The sequence below is a fragment of the Aquarana catesbeiana genome, linkage group LG10 (genome assembly GCF_042186555.1).
Source record: "Aquarana catesbeiana isolate 2022-GZ linkage group LG10, ASM4218655v1, whole genome shotgun sequence".
Classification (NCBI taxonomy): Eukaryota; Metazoa; Chordata; class Amphibia; order Anura; family Ranidae; genus Aquarana; species Aquarana catesbeiana.
Genome location: NC_133333.1, coordinates 85977314 through 85994863, shown reverse-complemented (window position 1 = coordinate 85994863; position 17550 = coordinate 85977314). Strand labels below are relative to the sequence as shown.

General features: G+C 41.7%; 1 protein-coding gene across 1 annotated transcript in view; it reads left to right on the top strand.

Annotated features, from left to right (window-relative positions):
- The window catches only part of LOC141110047 (galanin peptides-like), a 56854-nt gene that overhangs the window by 8419 nt on the left and 30885 nt on the right, over window positions 1-17550 (top strand). The window contains exon 3 of the mRNA XM_073601284.1: window positions 10095-10149. Coding sequence (XP_073457385.1) covers window positions 10095-10149 — 55 coding nt within the window. The remainder of the gene's footprint in view (window positions 1-10094; window positions 10150-17550) is intronic.

The following is a 17550-nucleotide window of genomic DNA, read 5'->3' as shown; positions in this document are numbered from 1 at the left end:
GAGGGTCTATTGTTGCTGATGGGGAATATATTGTTGCTGGGGGGGGTCTTATGTTGCTGGAAGGCATCTACTGTTGAGGGAGAGGTCTATTTTTACTGGCTGCTGGAGGATCCAGGCCCGGATTTACTCCCTTTGCCGCCCCAAGGCCGGGTCCTTCAATGCCTCCCCCCCCCCCCCCCCACACACACACACACACACACACACAAACCATTTTCGTCCTTTATCGATGACTGCTATAATAGATCAATTAAAAACATATCTCCACACACGAGAACACTGAAAATAACTGGCTTTAATTGTACAGACTGAAAATACTCTGTAATGCAGAAAATGTCTATAATAATAATAATAATAATAATAATAATAATAATAATAATAATACAGTGCAAATCCTGGCCAGTACTGCATTTTTTATGATAAATAATAATGATAATAATAGAGATCAGATCCCAGGCAGCATTGCAGGACAGTCCAGCTGTTTTGCACTAAGCCACAAACACACTGACAGCCCTGATCTGTGCCCCTATTGTCACACTCCACAAAACAGCTGGGCTGACAGTCTACAGCACTATGACATCACAATGCCTAATAACAAAAAGTAAAAAAATAAAATCTCCAACACAATGCACCTACAAACTACACTGCACAACGTTGCATAGAACGCAACACAAAACCCAAAAGCAACACATGAAGGAATTTCAAAGGGTGCAAAGCAACACATAAATTGCAACACACACACAAAAAAACTCCTGCACCCCCCAGCTCCCCCCTCTCCCTTCTCCTGCCCAAATTCTGCAGCCTAGATCTGGCGATTAGCAGCAAATGATGGCAGAAAAATGCATGAAAATGGAGGCAGCAGTGAGCTCTGGACTTGTGTCACACAGCTCAGTCAGTTTTGATGAAGTTAGAAACACCTTCCTATGGAACATTTAACCCCTTGATCGCCCCCTTCCTGCCAGTGACATTTATACAGTAATCAGTGGCTATTTTTAGCTCTGATCACTGTATAAATGTCAGTGGTCCCCAAAAAAGTGTCAAGTGTCCGATCTGTCTGCCGCAATGTCGCAGTCCCGCTAAAAATCGCTGATCACTGCCATTACTAGAAAAAAATTAAAATAATACAAATGTCAAATCTATTCCCTATTTTGTAGACGCAGATGCTATAACTTTTTTTTTTTTTTTTTTTTACCAAAAATATGTAAAAAAAATACATATTGGCCTAGACTGATGAAGAAATATATATATATTTTTTGTTATATTTATTATAGCAAAAAGTTAAAAGAATTGGTTGTTTTTTTTCAAAATTTCGCTCTTTTTTTGTTTGTAGCGCAAAAAATAAAAACCGTGACCAAATACCACCAAAAGAGAGCCCCATTTGTGGGGAAAAAAAGACGTCAATTTTGTTTGGGTACAAAATCACACGACTGCGCAATTGTCAGTTAAAGCGATGCAGTGCCGTATCGCAAAAAATGGCCTGGTCAGGAAGGGGGTAAATCCTTCCGGGGCTGAAGTGGTTAAACCACCGAATCAGCTCACCATCATCAGTGCCCATCAATGCAGCCTCACCAGTGCAGCCTGATCAGTGTCCATCAGTGCAGCCTCACTAGTGCAGACAGTGCTCATAAGTGCAGCCTGATCAGTGCCCATCCATGCCTCCTCCCCAGTGCAGACAGAGACCATCAGTGCCTTCTGATCAGTTCCGCCTCACCCATGCAGACAGTGCCCATAATTGCAGCCTAATCAGTGCCACCTGCCTCACCAGTGCCCATCATCAGTGCAGCCTGATCAGTGCCCATGGAATGTGGGGGGTCAGCTGGGGGTGTGCCAGGGTCTGTGTTACAGCTAGGTACTTACTCTCCTTCCATGGCCTCTTCGGAGGGGGTGATAAATCTCTGTCACTTCTCATCTCTTCCTCTCCTCAAGCCAGCGCCCGGTCCCAGCTCACAATTGCTCAGGTCACGTGAGACGTGCCGGCTGCCTCTGAGGCTCCTGGGAGGTGGGAGTTGTAGTCTGTTGCGCTGCTGAATTCCTCCCACCGCCAGGAACTTCAGTGAGGCCAGACTACAACTCCCACAGTGCAGCGCAGTATGACACAGTCACACGCCCCCAGCCCAGCCCGCCCCTGCTCGCCCCTGCTTGCCAGGACTAAGAAATTTTGCAGGGGCTATGTTAGTGCGGGGGGGGGGGAGGCGGCCGAGAAGTCGCCGCAGGAGCGGCGCCGCCCCCGCACTACTGCCGCCACGAGGCCTGGCCTCGGTGGCCTTGTGAGGAATCCGGCCCTGGGAGGATCCATTGATGCTGGCTGCTGGGAGATCTGATGTTGCTGCTGGGAGGCGTCTAATGTTGCTTGGGTGGATATTTTGTTACTGGGTGTGATATTTTGTTGTGGGTGGTTCACTGTTGCTGCAGGGAATCTATTGTTGTTGGGGTGGAGTCCATTGTTGCTGGGGATCTATTTTACTGATTTTCTTTTTATCATTAACATGTTCCATACAAATTATTTAGCACCACAAAATGATGAAAATGATGTTTGGTTCTGTATTCTCTAAAAAGGGGCAGTACTGGTAGGTGGTAGGGGGTGGAATCAAGGAACGGTGGTCAGAGGTGGGTAGGGGGAAGAGACAAGGGATGACTCAGACTGTGGGAGTTCCTGCACCTATTCTCCGAGAAAAAAAGCCCTGTATCTATCTATCTATCTATCTATCTATCTATCTATCTATCTATCTATCTATCTATCTATCTATCTATCTATCTACTGTATATATATATATATATATATATATATATATATATATACATATATATATAAGTATAGTATGAACGTGTTCATTTTTCCAATGTATGGAGACTTTTGGGATATATATATCTATATATATAGATCTATATATCTATATATATAGATATATATATATATCTATATATATAGATATATATATATAGATATATATATATATACAGTAACTAACAGCCATGTGAATATTATGTACTTATATCCAGGTCCAGACAGCAGGTGTAGTTCTGAGCTCCTTGTCACATCTTTCCTTATACAGGATGCTTTCTTTATTTGTACTTAGCATTTTTTATCAGTACTTTTCTATCATTGTGCTTAGTGATTTCCTTTAACATTGTAGTAGAAAAGCTCTTACATCATACCTGATGGAGGCAGCTGTCTATGAGAAAGGTCTAGGAGTGGTCTTAGGAGTCAAGGACACTCAGATCTACATATTTGCAAGGTACTCCCTGTTTTCAGGGTGTACAAATAAATGATATGGACCAATTATGTTGAGTGTATACACATTTATGTACCTGCTATAAAATGTTAAAACGGAACGCCAGGCAAACAGCTAAATACACAGGTTAAATACAGTTCATATAAGGGTTGTGTTTTACCTGCCAAAGGATTTTGTATTTCTGTTTATCCACTTCTGACATTTTTTACAGCTTTGTCACACCTGATTTGTCTTTTCTGCAGTCAGGTAAGGATGAGCTCCGGCGTGTTCGCACAGCCCACGTGTGGAGCCCGCCAGGAAGTCGGCACTGCACTAATCACAGGCACTGAGACATTTCTCGATCTCTGCAGCCGCACATCGGAACAATGTCTAACTGCCTGTGATTAGCGCAGCGCAGTGCCGACTTCCTGGCGGGCTCTGCACGTGGAGTGTGCGAACACGCCGGAGCTCATCCTTACAGTCAGGTAACACTTTCAGATCTGCAAGAAATTTCTGCAAAGTTTCTGTTTAAAGGACAAATTAAAGGATGTTAATAGCAACCAATAATGCTAATATAATAGAGTAGTAAACTTGAACTAGTAGTAAATGGTGGCATGAAATGGCAATAATAGATTTAAAACAGCTAATTTCTTAGTTCTAAAATGTTAATTTTATTTACCATCAACAAGACAGTAAGGGCTCCAGGCCCCTAACCTTAAAGTAGGCCCATTTGCCAAAAAAAAAAAATTGAGTTTCAAGGGTGGTAGGTAGCCAAAGATCTACCCCACCACTGGTCACAGTTTGGGGTTCTTAGGACCTATAGTTCCGGAAATACGGGGCTCCTTGTGCAGCCTGTCAGAAGGGGGCCAGTTTAACATTTTTACATACAGAGCGGCCAGTTTAAATACAAGCTAGCATGCTCTGTTTGCGGCAGACAGAAAGGATGAGCTCACAGTGCTTCTCTTTACTTCTTGTCAGAGGCACTGAGCTCAAAAGTACCATTAGCCCAGCTGTCCAATAAAAATGCTGCAGTGGAGGCTCTTCTCTCACTGCAGGGTCATAAAAAGGGGCATGTGTCTAAAAGACAAATGCTCCCTTCCAGACCAACTCTCCTAACTACAAGGAAATACAGTGGAACCTCGGATTACGAGCATAATCCGTTCCAGGAGTATGCTCGTAATCCAATGTACTCGCATATCAAAGCGAGTTTTCCCATTGAAGTCAATGGAAACGAAAATAATTTGTTCCGCATTGATTTCAATGGGATGCAATACCGCATGCGGCCAGAGGCGGGGGGCGCCGGAGAGCCTCGGAAACGGACAAAAAGGCCCGAGGGACACTTCGGCGGACCTCGGCAAACTTTGGAAAGACTCCGTTCACGAGCCTTTCTGAGGTTTGCCGAACTGTCCTCGGGCCTTTCCGTGCATTTCTGAATGGCGCCGATCTGCGACTTTCAGCTCTGCTAGGCTCTGGCGTCCCTCACCTCAGGCCAAAAGCAGTACTGAACACCGCTTTTGGTCTGAATCCTGCTCGTTTTGCGAGACAACACTCGCAAACCGAGTTAGGAATTTTAGAAATACAGTGCTCGGTTTGCGAAACGCTTGTTAACCGTGTTACTCCCAAACCAAGGTTCCACTGTACATGGGTTTATGGGTATAACATTTACCCATAATCCCAAATTGTTCTCACACAGTTAAGAGGAAGAATGAGAATCTTCTGCTGCTGAAAAGGTACTGTTTTAATCAGGGCTTTTTTTCTCAAACAATAGGTGCTGGAACTCAACCACGATCCCCCAAAACCCCTCCACCCACACACACACCCTCCAAATCACATCAAATAGTGGGTGTGGTTAGTCAAATTTCATGAACAGTAGGAGGGTCTTAAAAGGACATTAAATACCAGGATTGCATTACATACAGAGTGCAGAGTTCAGGGGGGTTACAGACAGAGTGCAGAGCTGTCACTTGTAAACACAGAAACCGGACTTCTGTGTTTACAAGTGATTGTGCTGAGCAGCCTCCCCCCCCCAAGGGTCTGAGCCAGAGGCAGTTCCACCAAGTTCCCCCTGAAAAAAAGCCCTGGTTTTAATCAAGCTAAATCATGTTAAATTATTATAATTATATTATGATGCTATAAGTTATAACATAATACATACCTTCCAACATTTTGAGATGGGAATAAGGGACACCTACTATCAAACGTAGGCATAGGACACGCCAACTGCCACGCCCCTTAAAGGGGGCATAACCAAAAAACAATGTTAATTAAATCCACAAGTGCTTTTTTTTACCACTAATATTTCTTTATATTGGCTTTTAAAATTGACAAATGCAACAATTTAGAAATTGGATGAAAGGTTAAGCACTGGGAAACACTTTTTGAAAGATAAAAAGTGCATTTTATACACAACTATATAGATCAGACCAAAATGAGGGACAAATGAGGAGGAAAGAGGGAGAGAGGGACATTGCTCCAAAATCCACATCAGGGACAGTCCCTTGAAATAAGGGACAGTCGGGAGCTATGCATAATACATTATTATTTATCTATTTACTGTGAAATTACTGGTTTGAAGTTACAACTTTAAACTTCAGTAATTTGTCTATTAAGCCACCTGCTTGAGTATAGTTTTTTAAAATATAGTAAATTACCTTAAAAACAATATATAATAATTTGTATATTACTTACTTATGGTAATTAACCCCTTGCCACCCAGGCCAATTCTGACACTTCTCTCCAACATGTAAAAATCATATTTTTTTTGCTAGAAAATTACTCAGAACCCTCAAACATTATATATATATATATATATATATATATATATATATATATATATATATATTGTTTTAGCAGACACCCTAGGGAATAAAATGGTGGTCGTTGCAACTTTTTATGTTACACGGTATTTGTGCAGCAATTTTTCAAAAGTGTTTTTTTTTTAAAGAATGACAAAAATTAATGAATAAAAAAAAAAAAAACACTAAAGTTAGCCCAAATTATTATTATTATTATTTTTTATGCTATGAAAGATGATGTTGCGCTGAGTAAATAGATACCTAACATGTCACGCTTTACAATTGCGCACATTTGTGGAATGGCGCCAAACTTCAGTACTTAAAAATCTCCATAGGCGACGCTTTAAATTTTTTTTTACAGATTAAATGTTTAGAGTTACAGAGGAGGTCTAGTTCTAGAATTATTGTTCTCGTTCTAACGATCATGGTGTATGTAACCTGTGTGTATCTGACTCTGATACTAGCCAGTGCCTCACCAGCCACTGACCTCACCACACGTCCCTGACCCAAATCTTAAAAATACATTTGGACAGGGCTGTACAAATGCCTTAGCTGTGATGTTTTACTTCACAGCTGCGACTTTTTTTTATTGTAATTTCTTTAGCTGCAGCATCTTTAACTCAACCCGCAGAGTTTGACAGGCAGCGACTCGCCTATTGCTTTCAATGGGGCCACTCTGCAATTACAAGCCAAACTCGCTCTCAGTAGCAGCATAGTCCAAAAATGTAAAATACCATTCAGCAATGTAAATAAACAAAAAACAAGGAGGCGGCAGTAGCACCTCATGAACGCCTGTCAGCTGCTGCTATACCACTCGTTGAAAAGCAATCCACCACAGATCACTTTTCAGAGGGCGGTAAGCATTACCTCAAATGTGAAAGAAACTTTAAACACATCATCCATTTCACACTCACCACCAACCAGGTCACTCCCCAGCCACTTCCCATGTTTGCCACCTCCCTTCAACTTATATCACAGGTGACCATTTCCCAACCTGCAGATGACAGACCCTACTCTAAAAGATATCACTCCTAGTAACTTCCCCCACCCGCTGATTGATATCCCTCCATGACTACCTCACACCCCCCCTGCTGACAGACCTCTCTCTCTAGCCTGTCCCCACACACCCTCTCACCTGCTGACCTGTGGATAGGGGAATCACTCCTGCAGTGTTATTGTGTTCTGCCAGTGGGGAGCCTTCCCTACCCACACAATACAATGATCAGTTTTGCTAACTATAGCTGGCAGCACTGATTGTTCTGGGAAAAACCTGACAGGCTGGTTGTACTCAAGTCGATTAATAGATTGACTTGTGTACAACCAGCTAGCCCATACATAGATCGACTATGGCTGGTCTCTGCTTAATTAGCTTAATTTCAATCCATGTATGGCCTGCTTAACCGCTACGCAGTCCCTAAATATCCTTCCACAAACCTTTACATTTTTCCTTCCCAGATTCCTTCATCCTCCTCACCTGTACATAGTGCCCACTGTCATATCCTCCACACTTCTCTCCTATACATAGTGCCCGCTGTCATACACTTCTCTCCTGTACATAGTGCCCACTGTCATACCGTCCACATTCCTCTCCTGTGCATACTACCCACTGTCCCACACTTCTCTCCTGTACATAGTGCCGACTGTCATAACCTCCACACTCCTCTCCTGTACATACTGCTCACTGTCATACCCTCCACACTCCTCTCCTGTACATACTGCTCACTGTCATACATTTCTCTCCTGTACATACTGCCCGCTGTCATACCCTCCACACTCCTATCCTGTACACACTTCCCACTTTTATACCATACATACTCCTCTCCTATACCTCTTACCCACAAAAATAGTTCTGTAAAATTATATTGAATATCCTCAATGTTACCAGCTCTAAAACGGGCACACTTTTGTTAGTTCAACTAAAGGAAATCTTCTCAGTTCTCATATTTGTTCTGCCCATTATTAGTACTCATTTAATCTTGTGATTACTATTGTGGTGTATAGAGGAACATAGGGGATGTCAGCTACTCTAAATAGACCACTAGTAAAAAAAAGTGTCCCTGAAAAATATTTTTGAAATGTTGGCAACTATGCACTGCCCAAGGGCCACCGGGTCAGTAGTGTGCCCCATGAGAGGCTCATGGGATCCTGTGATATTAAAGCAGTAGTAAACTTTGCTAACATTACTACTTTTTAGAGGCCCTGAGGTAGGTTATGCCATGATGTACAAGTATGCACAGCATATTAACACATTAGGGTACACTTACTTGTCAGGCTGAGCCCTCCAGTGCTGTGCTATGATCAATCTGGGCACTTCCATCTTCACCCAGTCTTCCTTCCAGGTGCTCTGCCTTCCGTCACTTGCCTTGGCCGGGCTGCATTGATGTCACTCCCACGCATGCTCATGCGCATCCTCTCTCTCTCTCTCTCACCCCCCCCTCTCTCTCTCATCCTCACTCCCTTACCTATCACTCCCTTTCTCGCTCTCTCATCCTCCCTCTCTCTATTTAATTTACTTTGTTATAACAAAAAAATTTTGCATTTTTTTAAAATTAATTTTTTTTTTTTTTTTTAATAAAAAAACTCCACCAAAATCCTCAGCACCAGGCCCATGATGTTCTTAATCCCTGATATACTATTAAACTGACAAAACTAAAACATTAAAGAAAAGACCAGAAAATGAGAGATATAGGAGTTGTTGCTGGCACTCAACTAGGTCAATTGGTACACTTAAAATCTTAGTTCAATGAACACTCATCATGCATTTCTGCCTCTGTAGGTCCTTCAGTCAGAGTTGACTATTACTGGCAGATATACATTCTCATATTTAGAAAATAATGTGAAGAGGTGGTATGCATGGACAGGTATCCTAAGCACTGTAAAGGGTTGGCACAGCATCCCTGACTCGAATCCTTCTTATTCATGGGTGAGGCTTGTAGGGTCCTGAGGAAGTTCAAAACAGACTCAAAGGGCCCCAATAAAACTGCAGCTCCTGTGGGCAGCTGAAAAAAGATTGAAGTATAATGTGGTATTTCTGGGAGTGTCCTCCTTTGCCCTCTGCAAACACCCATGTTGATGGGGATAGCAGAGCTGAGATATGAAAAACCTTCGGGTGAGTGAACTCGCCAGCGTCCACTTATATCTGAAATACTGTATTTATTGCGGGCTGCACTAACACTTTAATGACTGACGATAATATATTATATTCTCTAAGTATTTACGTTAATTATTATCCATGCAACTATTTAGGCAACTAACACAAATCCGATGGCTGCTTAGTGCAATCATACCTCTTACTACAATAGCAGATGCTGTGAGATGTACCTGGCTATTGAATAGGCAAACCCCTTGCAATTTTTCTGACCTAGGTGACATTTTACTCCTCATGATTTTTCAAGTATGCATATTTGTCAATTGCCTCTAATTTTGTGAAACAATCCTGTATTAAGGATGGTCTAAAACCCTATTGTCTATAAATATCAAGAAGAAGCCTGGAAAGAGTACACTGATTTTCAGCTTCTGCAAATTTGAACAGTTGTTTAGGGCATGGGCACATTAAAAAATGTTTTCTGCATATTAAATTTTGGCACCAGTTATTATTATAATTATAGTTATATTATAATTGAAATTATGGCACCAAATATTTAAATATATGTTTCTGTTCTGTATTTGGTAACTTACTATATCCTAACACCCAGTCTGACTCTTAAACCTAACCCTAATCCTCAATACTAGCAGTTAATCTCTAAACAGATTTTCAATAGCTATAAACCTCATGCTTCTGCATTTTACCTGCCACCATGAACCTGTAGCGTAACATATCAATGCCAAAGAGGTTTAGGTCCTGGTAAATAAGGCAAGAAACTATGGCCAAGATCCTACGCTAAAATGTTAACTCCAAAGGATTCGACTTTAAGCAATGGAGCAAAGTCCATCCTGATATTACATTGCCATCCCGCTCATGGCAAGGTGGGCTGTTTGTGATATTAAAAAAACAAAAAGTATTTACTGGTAAGAAAATTACATCTGTACAACTACACCTATAGAATTTCTATTATTTGATCTCTTCCATGTATTCCACCTGTATTTTTAGCCCAAAGACAAACGAGGATGGACCTTGAACAGTGCTGGTTATCTTCTTGGACCTCGTAAGTATAGCTTTGCACCTGTTTTCTTGTGTAGGTTAGCGTTTTCTGCCTCTGTAAAGGGAGTCCCATTTCTGTAAAATAACATTTTAGTATTAGATTTTACATTATTACGTAGTACATTTGTTTGGTTACATACTTTAGTTTTTGTATTTATGAAGAATGGTTCATAAGAATTGTAACAATGAAGCCTCATGCACACTGGAAATTTGGCCATCTCTCCTAGATGCCGTTCCTCCTGGCAGCAGCATTTTGGCAGAAAAAACGCTTGACGCATGTCATGGTTTTAGGTAACTTTAGTTGTGCCAGGGACTTGGTCATCATTCATTTCACTGGCCAGAATAATAATTTATTATGGACATTGAAATGAATTGACGCTCAAAAGCTAAACCCTCCTAGCGTTGATGCGCATTTTACATGTGTCAATCCTTTTTTCTGCTAGAATGCTGCTTCTCCTAGACATGCTGGCAGTGGGGTTTTTTATTGCCTCTAAACTTCCCTGCCTCCAAACCCCTCTAAACGTCTATTTGTGCATGGACAAACAGGCTAACATGCAGGCTAACATGCAGGAGCGTTTAGAGACAGAAAAAAAAATGCGAGATGCCCCTAACAACAGCATTAAAATCATTGAATGTGCTTGAGGCCTGAAAATGCTTTTTCAACTGGCAACATTAAAGGACTTCTCCATTTGTGTTAAATATTTGATACATCAGGTTAAACATTTAAACGTTTGATACATCATGTCATTTATACAACCAAAGCAACAATACTCAGTTTGTAGACAAGTTTTCATTGAATCCTCGTCCCCTCACCTGCCCCTGTCATTGTCACTCTCAAAATTCTGCACAGTAGTGAACATTATTCCGTTGTAATGTCCGTGCACTTTCCCTACGTTCACACCTATGCACTTTTTGGTGCATCTTGCAGAAGTCCATATACAGTCCATATAACATGGTTTCCTATGGTACACATTCACATATATGCGTTTTCAGCCAGTGCGTTTTTTTTTAAAGGGTTGAGAACTTTTTTTCCTGCAGCAGATTGTGTTTTGCGTGGAATAGGCTTCAATGGAGTCGGACTAGAAATGCAAGTGTTACGTTTTTGATACATTTTTGATGCGTTTTGTGTTTTTTTTCCTTTAACTGCTTCAATACTAGGCACTTTTAACCCCTTCCTGCCCTGGCCAATTTTCAGCTTTCAGCACTGTCACACTTTGAATGACAATTGCACTGTCGTGCAATGCTGTACCCAAATTAAATTTTTATCAATTTTTTTCACACAAATAGAGATTTCTTTTGGTTGTAAGTTTTTCTTAGTTTCTGTCAGAGAATTTTGTAAATAAGTAATTTTTCTCCTTAACTGATGTTCGCTGATGAGGCGGCACTGATGGGCAGTAATAGGCTGTACTGACGGGCACTGATGAGGTAGCACTTATGGGCACTGATGAGATGGTACTGATGCGGTGGCACTAATGAGGCACTAATGGGTACTAATAGGTGGTACTGATATGCAGCACTGATGAGCAGGCACTGATGGGCACTGAGAGGCAGCACTGGCTGGCATCACTGATGGGCACAGATTGGCATCAATGATGGGCACAAATTTGCATCAATGATGGGCACAGATTGGCATCACAGATGGGCACTGACTGGCATCAATGCTGGGCACTGTTGGGGCTGCACTAATCATCAGGGCACTTTAGGCCTGTTATGAATTTGGAGGTGAACCCCTCCAAATACATAAGAGATTCTCATTCGAGCATGCAGCCTGGCAAGTCAGAAAAGGGAGGGGACAAGCAAGCACCCCCCTCCCTCCTGAATCATACCAGGCCACATGCCCTCAACATGGAGGGGTGCTTTGGGGCAGGGGGGCTCTGCCTTGGGCTGTGGTTGTGGGGGTCTGCAGGCGGGGGGCTTATTACAATCTGGAAGCCCCCTTTAACAAGTGGGTCCCCAGATCCTGCCCCCCCCATGTGAATGAGTATGGGGTACATTGTACCCCTACTCATTCACCAAAAAAGTGTCACATAGAAAAAAACAAAACAAAAAAAAAATGATGTCCCCCATCATCAATTACAACACCACCAGACCTGAAAAAAAAAGAAAAGCTCTACACTCATCGAAGGCTAACCGCCGACTGCCCGCTCCTCCGACTGACAGTTCTTAAAGTGGAGCGCCATCCAAAAGGGGTAGCTCCACTTGTTTGCCTCTTCCCCCCTCTGCTGCCACCTGGTTTTGACAGGTACCCACTTCCACTTCCGGCTGATCTAGAACACGGCAAAGTCACCTGGAAGTTTGGCCCCCTTCTCCTTCTTCCGCCACCGGGACAATCACAAAGCGCAATACGCTTCGCGCATGCACGGTATGGAACCGGCAGTGAAGCCGCAAGGCTTCACTGATGGTTTCCTTTGCAAGAAATGGTGGCGCTAGTACCCGATTAAAAAATCGACTGGGGTGAAGACACCGCTGGATTCGTGGACAGGTAAGTGTCCTAATATTAAAAGTCAGCAGCTACAGTATTTTTACCTGCTGACTTAATTTTTTCTAATTTTTTCTAAAGCAGCCTGGAGCTCCTTTTTAAATAGGTAAGGGGTGGGGACACCTGGTGATGTCACCTTGTGGACCCGCCCCCTTGTGACGTCACCTCCCCAGTATGCACCGGGCGGTGAGGTCACAAGGGAGCAGGGCCACCAGGTGAAATCCCTGGGCGGCCCCGTCTCCTTATCTATTTAAAACGGGGGGCTGCAGAGCCACCCTGCCCCAAAACATCCCCCCAATGTTAAGGGCATATGACCTAGTATGGTTCAGGAGGGGGGTACTCACTCGTCCCCCCCTTTCCTGACCTTCCTGGCTGCATGCTCGGATAAAGGGCTGATAGGGATTTGGGGGGACACCACACCATTTACTTTGGTGTGGGGTTCCCTTCATAATCCATATCAGACCTGAAGGGCTTGGTATGGATCTGGGGGAGGACCCCACGCCGTTTTTTTTCTCAAATTTTTTTGCGGGCAATTCTTTTTTGTGCATTCAGCTGGCAGCAGAGAACCCCGATGACAGGTGATAACTCATCTGTTGTTAAGGACCTGGCGGCCGGTTTCCCAGCCCGCTCCTTAGCAACCAGCCATATACGGTGTTTTTAAAAAAAAAAAAAAAACACAACACACAAAATGCTTGAAAACTACATGCAAAAACGCATCAAAAATGCGGGTTTAAAAATGCCAAACGTGCCTGAAAAACGCATCGACTGCAACCGCATAGATCTGAACCTTGACTTAGGGTGGTCCCTTTGTTACAGCAATGATCATGTCCTTCAGGAAAAATCACTGACAAATCTAATTTAATATAAGTTGACTATAATTCTGTTTTTATTGTCTTTCTCTTACTTTCACTGTTTACTAATGATGTTTGTGACCTCTGGTGTCTGTGTTAAATTTTATTATCTTTTAGTCTGCTACTGTATTTACTGGAATCAAATATTATATGCAAATTGTTATATATCCTTTAACATTTATATTTATTATATTTTACTTGTATATTAAATGTGTATCTTCATGACCTTTAACTTTTTATTTATGACCTTTGTTACATGGTTACATAGTTGTACAGTTGATAAGGTTGAATAAAGACACTAGTCCATCCAGTTCAACCTGTGTGGGTGCATGTATTTATGTCAATACCATTTTCCATATCCTTGTATATTGCGTTAGATGTGCATCTAGGAGTTTTTTTAATTATTCGCACTCCCTGCAGACACCACCCACTGTGAAAGGGAGTTCCACAACCTTAATGCTCTGACAGTAAAAAAAACCCTACGTAGTTTAAGCTTAAACCGCCTCTTAAGTGACCTGAGACTGAATAATTTTCTCCCTATGTTATAATCACAATTGAGATATTTGTATATCACTATCATAAAGTGTTTCTTCTCTAGCCACTTTAAGACCAGGTCTTTTTATGACATTTGTAGTCTACAAATAAAAAACAGTATTTATTGCTAGAAAATGGCCCCTCAAACATTATATATTTTTTTAGCAGAGACCCCAGAGAATAAAATGGCGATTGTTGCAATATTTTATGTCACATTGTATTTGCGCAGCGGTCTTTCTAATGCAGAAGAAATACACTTTAATGAATAAAAAAAAAAAAAAAAAACAGTAAAGTTAGCCCAGTATTTTTGTATAATGTGAAAGACAATGTTAAGGTGAGTAAATAGATATCTAACATATCATGCTTTAAAATTACGCACGCTCGTGGAATGGCGACAAACTATGGTACTTACCTGCTTGGAGTTACAGGGCTTGCACTAGAATTATTGCTCTCACTCTAATGATCACAGCAATACCTCAGATGTGTGGTTTGAACACCATTTACATATGCGGGTCCTACTTATGTATGCGCTTGCTTCTGCTCACGAGCCCGGAGGGATAGGGCACTTTGAATTTTACTTTTTATTTTTACACTGTCCCTTTAATAGTTTTTTTTAATCACTTTTATTCCTATTACAATGAATGTAAACATCCCTTATAATAGAAATAAGCATGACAGGTCCTCTTTATTGAGAGATCTGGGGTCAAAAAGACCTCAGATGTCTCATTTACATTTAAAAGCAAAAAAAAATGTAATTTTGACTTTAAGAATGGAAAAAAAAAATCCCTTTAAGCCCAAGAGGCGGATGTGATGTTAGACGTCGCTCCGGTACTCCGAGGGCATAGAGCGGATTGGAGAGCTGTCTTGCTCTCACTCGGCTTCCTGCCCAGGCATCAAGAGGATCGGACCAGCTGTGGGCTTACCGGAGACTCGGAAGCTCAGAGACGACCGTGAAGTGGCAGGGCACCTGTATCGCTGCCTATAAAAGTGATCGTGGTGCGGATCAGCTGCTGGGACAACTTTTTTTATGAAAGCAGACAGCCTGACTAAACATAAAACATATAGGGGTTATGGCAGCTAGCTAGCTGCTGCCTTAACCCTGGTATTTAACATCAAAGTAATGACCTAAATTTACAGTTAGTCGGCAAGCGGCTAGAGAGAATACGTTTATTCAATTGCCGAGTACAATACATATATTCACATTGCGGGTTGCAAGTGATTTACCGGGATTATGGTTTATCGAGATATCAGCCATAACCCCGGTATCGTTTTTTACAGCCAGCGGCTGGTTCTCTTACGAAAGCATTCAGAGTGGCTCATGAGAATGTCCCCTCCCGCAGCTCACTGGTGTTTCTCAGGCTTACCGTTTCCACCGGTTCATCCGAGAAACGATCCGCCAGTGCCGCTAGTTGGCCACAAGGCAATCAAAGAGTAGATCCGTATTGATTGCCTCTATGACCTTGGAGGACCGGAGCGGCGTAATAACGCCACTTCCAGTCCAAGCTGGAAGTGAACAAATTTTGTTTTTTTTTGTTTTTTTTAAAGCAAAATCTAAAAAAAAACAGTGCCAGTGCCAGTTTTTTTTTTTTTTTTGAAAGCAAAATCTAAAAAAACAGTGCCAGTGCTGCTAGTTGACCACAAGGCAATCAAAGAGTAGATCCGTTTTGATTGCCTCTATGACCTTGTAGGACCGGAGCGACTTAATAACGTCACTTCCAGTCCAAGCTGGAAGTAAACAAGTTTTTTTTTTTTTTTTTTTAAAGCAAAATCTAAAAAAACATTTTTTTGGGATCATTTGCTTTTAAAAGTAAAGGAGAGATTTGAGGTCTTTTAGACTCCATAAAGAGGACCTGTCATCCTCCTTATTTGTATTACAAGGGATGTTTAGATTTCTTGTAATAGGAATAAAAGTGATAAAAAAATTTAGAGGGACAGTGTAAGAAAAACAAAAAAAAAAACAAGTAAAATAATAAAAAAAAAAAAACAGGAAAGTGCCCCCATCTCTCTGTGCTCTTGCGCAGAACCGAACGCATATGTGAGTCGCACACGCATATGTAAACGGGACTCGCACCACACATGTGAGGTATCACCATGAACGTTGAAGCAGTAGCAATAATTCTAGTGCTAGACTTCCTTTGTAACTAAATGTAAGGTATCTATTTACTCAGCGTAACATCATCTTTCACATTTTACAAAGAAATTGGGATAAATATTGTGTTTTGTGTATTTTTTAAAAAAAAATAGCATTTGCAGAACCGCTGTGCAAATACCATGTGACAAAAAAAATCGCAACGATCGCCATTTTATTGCCTAGGGTCTCTGTTAAAAAAATATATAATGTTTGGGGGTTATAAGTAATTTTCTAGCAAAAAATACTGATTTAAGCCTTATAACTGAGGTCCTCCTGTTCCCTTATTAGCTTTGTTGCTCTTCCCTGGACTCTCCCCAGTTCCAGCACATCCTTCCTGAGAACTGGTGACCAGAACTGGACGGCATACTCAAGATGTGGCCAGAACAGAGTTTTATGAAGTGGAAGAATTATAGTCTTATATCTAGAGTAAATACTGTTTTTTAATGCAAGCTAAGGGTCTGCTAGCTTTGCATGCTGCAGCTTGGCGTTGCATGCTATAGTTGAGCGCGTGATCTACTAGGACCCCTATCCTTCCAGGATTCCCCTACAAGTTTGCCCCCCTAGCAAGTAACTTGCATTTATATTTAAACCTCATTTGCCATGTAATTGTCCATTCCTGTATTTTATTGAGCTCTTCTTGTAAAGTTTCTATATCCTGCTGGTAAGTTATTGCCCTGCTTAGCTTTGTATCATCAGCAAACACTAAAATTGAAAGGATAAGTTCACCTTTTGGAACATGTTAGATGTTCCACCCATATTTAGGGTGTAACATCTTCCAGCAGCTGCAGGCTCTCTCCTTCTCCCCCCTTCCCTGTGACAGCAATTGGGGATCTTCTCCCCATGCCCACTGTCACTATTTAAAAATAATGTGGGCTGAGCCCTGTATGGGTCATTCATTCACAGCTTTCGTTGCGGCTGATGGCTTTTAGTTCTAAATGGACTGCAAATTCGCTAATGAGTGTCTTTATAAACACTCATTAGCAGCCCTGCGGCTTGTAGACAGTCAACCTGTGTGTACGTATGGACTGAAAGCTGCAGGGCTTGTCTGCAGGAGCCTGGCATTGCACTTCTGATCCACTGATCATGGTTGTAATGCTTTCCAGGCTCCTTAGGGAAAAAATAATAAATGCACTTTTTTTTACTGCAAAAATATGTGCATTTATAATTTTTTCCCTAAAGGAAAGAGAACTTATACTCAGACTATATATATGAACATTTATCAGAATTGGTCAAAGGACAAAGCCTTGGGGTAACCCGCTCAGAACTCCAGACCATCCTGAGTACACACTATTTAATACCACCCTTTGGGCGCACCCCTGTAACCAGTTTTCTATCCAGGTACAAACATTATCGTCCGTGCCAACAGACCTCAGATTGTCAATTAAGAGCTTTTGGTGCATTGTGTCAAAT